General features: G+C 38.6%; 1 protein-coding gene across 1 annotated transcript; it reads right to left on the bottom strand.

Annotated features, from left to right (window-relative positions):
- Nucleotides 1–3,064: 3,064 nt before the first annotated feature.
- Nucleotides 3,065–6,546, bottom strand: LOC308080789 (uncharacterized protein). The gene is made up of 5 exons (XM_080422787.1): nucleotides 6,429–6,546; nucleotides 5,739–6,044; nucleotides 5,127–5,174; nucleotides 4,570–4,624; nucleotides 3,065–4,029 (listed from the first exon to the last, which is right to left on the bottom strand). Exons 1-4 carry the CDS (start codon nucleotides 6,499–6,501, stop codon nucleotides 4,572–4,574), a joined length of 480 nt encoding a protein of 159 aa, XP_080278913.1. The 5' UTR covers nucleotides 6,502–6,546; the 3' UTR covers nucleotides 3,065–4,029; nucleotides 4,570–4,571.
- Between the last annotated feature and the right edge of the window lie 765 nt (nucleotides 6,547–7,311).

Below are 7,311 nucleotides of genomic sequence, written 5' to 3'. Positions count from 1 at the left end.
GCTCGTAATTTGTGTCTTTTCGCAAAGAGTGATAGTCATAGAAGCTATTTTACGCAGATATGAATACAGATATGTGCCTTGAGATTTTTACGTACCCTTTGTTGTGCCTTGGACCCTAAACGGTTTGAAAACCGCTGCCTATAAGGTTTGTGATGTTTGCATTTGGCCGCTCCATGTTTGACTTGGTTTGATGTTGTGAATAAAATAGTTTTCCTGTGAAAAGCTAACAACAATGTACTTGACTGATTTGCTGGATTTCCATAAATAGACCTATTCTCATGAAATGAGCATCCTCCTAAATATGTCTTGAATTCTCTGCATATGATGCATTTTATCAAATAAAAGACAGTGTATAGATAGAAATCATTAGGACTTGCCTTTAGTTGCACCTGCAGATGGGACTGAGAAGAGAGGAAAGGATCAGTTTCACTTCACTTTCACTTTTGTACAGAACGCAGCTACCTGCCTGAGGTGCACTGTCTGCATTGTATAGATATCATATATAATAATATTATCTGTGGTTTGCCCTGCATTTAATATTGTTCATTAGGCTAATTAGGCTTCTCATGGCTGCAGTGTAACACAGATTTTTGGTAGGACACATGGAATCTGATGTTTACAAATCCGACCTGAGCCACAATCAGATGTGGTTTCAGATCTGATTCAAATCTGATTTCTAAAGATGCGTCTCAGTCTGAACGCAGTAACCTGATCTAACCACCCAAGTCGCATATCAAACTGTCCAAAACGTCACTTGCAGCGCGACCCGAGCACCACTGACGTCATAACAGAGTGTGAGAATTTATTTAGATTTACGAGAGTGCAAGGGGTGTAATGAAAACAAAACAATAGTGCAGCATAAGTTTTACAGAAGAAATGGCGAGCAGCATTCAGTGGACAGACGGAGATATCCAATGTCTCCTAGCACTTTGGGGGGATGCCTCAGTACAAGCAAAACTTGTAGGAATGTATAGGAACAAGGCAATATATGAAGACATATCTCATGGCAGAAAATGGGTTCACAAGGTCCTATATGTAGTGTCAGAGGAAAATAATTTTAAGAACACAAATGAAGAGATAAAAAGTCATGACGTCAGGACGCCTACATCTTTGGTACTTACTACTTACTGTAAGTAAAAGTATCAATACTGCAATGCAGAAACACTGTTACAAGTAAAAGTCCAGTGACTTGAGTAAAATCACAAAGGTATTGGCATCAACATTTACTTAAAGTACTAAAAGTAAAAGTACTCATTATGCAGAATGTCGTTTCACAAGTTATCATGTATATAAAATGTATTCAAAATCTTTTGAAAATAAATAATAAATAAGTCGGACTTGTAGATCGACTCAAATAGCCAAAGTTTTAATAGGGCTGAAGTGGTACATGTTTTGTAATAATAATGTACAAAGTAACTAGTAACTAAAGTTTTCAAATAATAGTGGAGTAAACATACAATATTTGCATCTGAGATGTAGTGGAGTAGAAGTAAAAGTATTGAAAGTTGGAAATACTCAAGTAAAGTAAAAATGAGTTACTTTACACCACTGCCCCTATAGCTACCACCAAAAGGTCATCTCAGTCATTTCATGCCCCACAGCAGCAGGTGAATGAAGCACTTTCACTCTGGGCTTCGTCACCACTTTGTGGTGTAACAGCAGTGTGTGTGCAATGGGTTTTGAAAGCGTTCCTGTCGTATAGCAATCATCCTTTTCTTCATCTTTTTTGGAGAAACCGACAATGGTGAGTATTATTATGTTCGAGATATGAACTGTTTGAAATTGGGCGTCAGTATGACATATTCCATTACTTATACACTAAACGATATAGAAATAATCCCAAATGTTTGTTGGTTTTGTATGGTTTGAGCCTAACCTTTCTCTCATACCACAAAGGAGCTGGGTGAAGTAAGGACTTCTTCAGACTGGCAGCCAAAAGCCAGCTGATTTCCTATCCAGATTACAGTGAGATTGGTTTTATGCAGTATGTGCCAAGGCATGTGATTCAAATTTGATTAGCAAAAATCTGTATTTTTTTGTTTTTCAGACTTGATAAAACAAACCTGATTCCAATCTGGATAGGCCAAAAAGCTATGGGTGCCAGTGTGAACATAGCCAAAGTGTCTTTATATGGATTAAACGTTTTGGGTCTTGTAAATTATATTGTTAGGGTTGGATAGACAGTGTGCAGGCCGATAACATTATACTCACTTTTTGTCTGGCCACATAGTTTACATCCATTCCTGCATCTTGTCCTCATAGGATAGGCCTTGTCACGGGCAACCCGTGCCCTATAGACAAGAACAGTAACTTTGAAGTGTCTTAGTTCTGTTACTGTATTGCATGTTGTGTCTTAGTTCTGTTACTGTATTGCATGTTTTCTTACAATCATCAGGGTCATAGCACCGAATTCTGGGCCCTGGGGACAAAGATTCACTGTGGGCCCCCCTATGATTTTTTTCCTTTTGTTTCTTTTTAGGCCCCCCTCACCTGGGGCCCTAGTAACTCGGTCCCCCTGTGATGCCCCTGACAATCATCATGGACATGTGTGCATTGATAAAGATCACAAGGACAATTCAATGGTTTTAAGCTTTTCTATTTATTATTTGAAAATGTTGAATGAGTGATTGTCACCTGTCTCTCCTCTGCAGTGCTGGCAATCCTGTTGGATTGGGAGGTGCCAAGTACTGTAGAGAGGAGAGGTGTTTTGTCTATGTTTAAGAGTAGTCTGATAAGTTTGTGAATTAATTGGTGGTTGGGAAATGTATTTGAATTGTTGGTAAATTCCTTATGTAATTGTGTAAGTAACTCATGGCCCATAATGTAGCTTTATAGAGGCACCTGTGGCTCAAGAGATGACTACAATATCTCTGGGAACTTGTTCTAACATAAATACTAAATATTCTAAATTCTACTTAAGAGAACCTAAGTGCAGGCTGATTGAACACTTAATGCATAGAGGTTAGACAGAAAACATGGTGAGAAATTGGGGGGAAAAGTTATAAAATGTATAAATGTATGAGCCACACTTAATAGCAATGACACGCACATGTAAGATATTCACAATTTTAATGTATACATAATGTGGCAATAACAAAGTTATATAAGAGTGTATACATGCATACATTCACATTCCAGTCCCTGTACATAAGAATAAACTAAACACACAATACAGTAAATACAGACCCAGGATCAAATGTAGACAATAAACAATTTAGCATTTCATCTGTATATCTCTCTCCTAATCAGGTATTGGGATGTGAATTATTTTTTTAAGATATATTTGTGGGCTTTGTATGCCCCAGTAGGCTGACAGGAAATGGGGAGAGAGAGATTGGGAGTGTCACGCAGCAAAGGCCGTCGGGATCAGGACTCAAACCCGCAACGTGCTGTCAGGCTACAAGCCTAGGTGGATGGCATGTGAATTATGTGTATTTCATATTGATGTACATGCAAACACACTCAAAACAACAGAAGCAGTTTTACAAAGTAATTTCACTGAATGGCTTGCAAAGGATAAAAACCGGAGCAGAAACGGATGTACGGTGCTCAAACGCACTAATCGAGAAGAGAGAATAAGATAGCATAATGTGAATACAATGTATTAAATGACTGTTTCTGGTAATATACGGTATTTCAGGTAATATCAGGTAATATACGGAATCTTCAGTCCTCTATATGGATGATTTCGAGAAAGTCCTTAAAAATATAATTCCAGTCCTATTTGATAAATAAAAAGCCAGGATCAAACTCACTGTCTCCCTTATACATAGTAATACAGTCAAGCCCCTAGCAGGGACCCCCCTGAGTCCATACATGCTCCAGTGATTAGAAATTAATAATTCAAAATATGCTCCTCATTGACAGCTCTCAAAGTCACTCTTTTAGGACAAAAATTAACGCAAACAAGTTGATTCAGACAATATACATCACCAAAGCCAGTACTGTTTGTTTTTTAATAAAACATTAGACTTCCTGTTGATTTTATTATTTGACGATCAATTCAACATTCTTGTCACGGGTGATCGTCTAGAATAGAGAGAGAGAGAGAGAGAGAGAGAGAGAGAGAGAGAGAGAGAGAGAGAGAGAGAGAGAGAGAGAGAGAGAGAGAGAGAGAGAGAGAGAGAGAGAGAGAGAGAGATGTGCTTCTGTCAGAGAACATTGGAATATTAAGGATGAAAATTACATTTCTTTTGCCGTTTAGGCTTCGTAAACAAAGGTGTGTGTGTGTGTGTGTGTGTGTGTGTGTGTGTGTGTGTGTGTGTGTGTGTGTGTGTGTGTGTGTGTGTCGGGTTGTGCAGCCCTGTGAGCCTGTGTGTTAATGCGTCAGCAGGTGATTGATGATTGGAGGTTTATTATGAACACACAGACATCTTGTGTTATGGCTGTTATGCTCATTGCTCATCCCTCATGGATACTATTATTCATTTCATAATTTCAAATATTCGATAATTCATTTGAAATATTTGATCATTATAATGTGTTATTATTATAAATGAGTTGGAGGTCGAAAGGTCCAGACCAAGTCACATCACAAACTGCTCAAATGAAGTTCTCAAGCTCACTCACCTTCAGGAAAAAAGCCAGCCGCTCACAAAGTCAGGCACCACCTTCCTTAAAGGCTCTGAGATTAAATTCAAACACAGCGATAACATAACATGATTAGAAATGTACCGATAGAATTCTTTCCTTCCTGATACCAATACCGATACCTGAACTTGTGTATCAGTTGATTAAAACATTTGTTAATGTAGCATCCACGTCAGTTTAACCACTTTAACCCTAATTGAACACGGAATGATATACATTTTCAGAACAATGTTTGTGTAATGGCTAGAGTTGTGAATTAAAATGGATCAAATTGATTGGGAATCGAATCATGACCCCAAGAATCAAATTGTGGGATACCAAAAGATTCACATGCACCTCCTGGTTTCGGTGCTTAGACTCTTGATGCAGAATTTTAGGCTGCATCTGAGGCATTTGCAACAGTAGTATCGGAACAATTCTGAACATAACAAAAGTGATAAGCGCCAAATTATTTGACACTGTATGTAGCTGCTGAGCAGCAACTTTGTAAGCATGTTGTATGTTATGTGTAACTTGAAATCAGTAGAGAAACTTACCAAACAGCGAACTGACTAAACTGCGTATCTTTCCCACAATTGAAGAATCTTAGGAGGAAAACATCATTACATTAATGGGTTTCATTTGCTTTCAATTAAATAGCTTATTTCTGCCTGTATGTCTATATACTGTATGAATTATATTGAATCATGATTTAGGCATATATGTGGTTAGCCACACATAAAAGTGTATTGATTAATTTGCATATTGTTTTCATAATATACATGTTCTGCCTCTTTGGCAGAACATGTTTATGAGTGTTATTTGGTTGAATAATGGGGGAAATGTCATCATTTTAAACACACTCGGGGAGGTGCAATAACGTAGTAGTATCAAACTGCATTTCTGGCAGGTCTAACGCTGGCTATCGCCTTTTACACAGACAACCACACAATTTCGGCTTTTATTATTATTATTATTAGGCCTCCAACTTTGTATTTGCAATGTTGAATGTTGCATTGAGCATTTCTTACTGCTGCATTAACCATTCAAATTTACATTTTCTCTTCGGAAAACTTGACAGATGACATTTAAAAATGTAGAATATTAGAAGTACACATGAACACATGAACCGTAACATGTATCCTTCACAGGACACAATTCATACTTACTCATCACTTCAACCTTCCAAGTCTTGCTCTGCAGTCGACCGTTTACCTCCACAGAATATTCTCCACTGTCTTCTATGTTCATACTGTTGATGACCAACTTTCCAGTTTCTTTATTCAAGTCAGTGCGGTTTCTAATTCTATATGTCCCATAGTAATCCACATCAGGACCAAAGCCCTGATCCCATTCTGCTACCTTGTTGGGCCCAAGTTTCCACAGGATGCCAGTGATGGGTTCAGTAACAGAGGTTGGCTCTGGATCCAATTTAAGCGTTTCTCCCAGTTGTATGTGTTTCACTTCTTGCTGGGCTGTGGAGAAAACGAATTAACAAATTAAACAGTTAGAGCAGCCAGTAATTATAATAAAATGTTTAGCAGTAAAAAAAAGTATCTACTGTACACCACCAGTCTAAAAAATAACATAAAATAAAATAAACCAAAACAAGTGATTGCTCAGTCAAATTTGTACTTAAGATTTGTACCTTTTCAGTGAAAAGTACAATATTTGTAGCGGATTGAAAGTCAGAATCTGTTCATTTTAGTACATATTGTCATATTTACAACAAATTAGGTATAATAAATGGTGTAAATGACAATGACCGTCAAACAGGATGTTGATACTCCAAACCAGAAAACACACAACATGAGTCGGGTGTGTCCATGATATAAATGTTTTAAAGTGTCTTTTCCTACCTGATGTCAGGATGAGTCCAGCTGCTGTCAACAGACAGACGAACCATGAAGCTCTGAGGAGACGAGCCTTCATGCTGATGATCTATAACTAATCAACAACAACACAACACAACACAACACAACACAACCTACACACACAAACGTTAATGGCGGCCCGGACTAGTAGTTTGCTGACTTCATGTGAGACCAACAGTCCTGTATTAGCCAGGATACACAGTATTTTGACCAAAAGAGGCGCAGGACGTCACTTGACCCGGGTAAAGGGAAGATGCATAAAATATATTTTTATCTGTGCGTCTGCCTGCCTATGTGTTTGTGTGCTGTACACGAAGGCCACTAGGACCCTGAGGGTGCCGATCAGTTGACACAGTGCACGCGTGCACTGTGTCAACTGATGCGCTCGTGCGTGTGTGTGCGTTTCCTCAGGTGGGCGGGCACATTAGTGTGTGTGTGGAAACAGGAGACTTTGTTCTTGAAACAAACAGTGGGAAGAAAAACTGTGTTAAAGGGCAAGACCACTTTGGTAGAGGTTTGGGTTGTGTAGTTACCTTGCCATGATGTAACTCCAAAAGTGGACAAGAAATAAAAAATAATTGCTCCATTGATTAGAAATTGATAATTCCAAATATGCTCCTCATTGACTTACATGCAGATGCGTAACTAGCGGGATACAGACAACGCTGTTGCGTTGGGTCCCAGAGTCATTTGGGGGCCCACGGTGACCACCCCCCATCGGGGCCCACTGTTGCCTTGTTACGCCGCTGCTTACATACGGTAAAACAGCTCTCAAAGTCACTCTTTTAGCACGTAAACAAACACAAACAAAGCTGATTCAGACAATATAGAACATCACAAAACCCAGTAGTTTTGTTTTTTTAATAAA

The sequence above is a fragment of the Gymnoscopelus braueri genome (genome assembly GCF_963280865.1).
Source record: "Gymnoscopelus braueri genome assembly, chromosome: 24".
Classification (NCBI taxonomy): Eukaryota; Metazoa; Chordata; class Actinopteri; order Myctophiformes; family Myctophidae; genus Gymnoscopelus; species Gymnoscopelus braueri.
The sequence above is the reverse complement of the archived record's forward strand: the minus strand, read 5'-3'. Positions and strand labels throughout refer to the sequence as shown.

Bases quoted from the DNA above. Each gene is read 5' to 3' on its own strand.
- LOC308080789 (XM_080422787.1), bottom strand. From the start codon at position 6,501: ATGAAGGCTCGTCTCCTCAGAGCTTCATGGTTCGTCTGTCTGTTGACA. The intron at 6,045-6,428 runs GTAGGAAAAGAC...TTTTCTCCACAG, and splicing joins TGGACTCATCCTGACATCAG to CCCAGCAAGAAGTGAAACAC. The intron at 5,175-5,738 runs GTAAGTATGAAT...TTTCCTCCTAAG, and splicing joins TTGGAAGGTTGAAGTGATGA to ATTCTTCAATTGTGGGAAAG.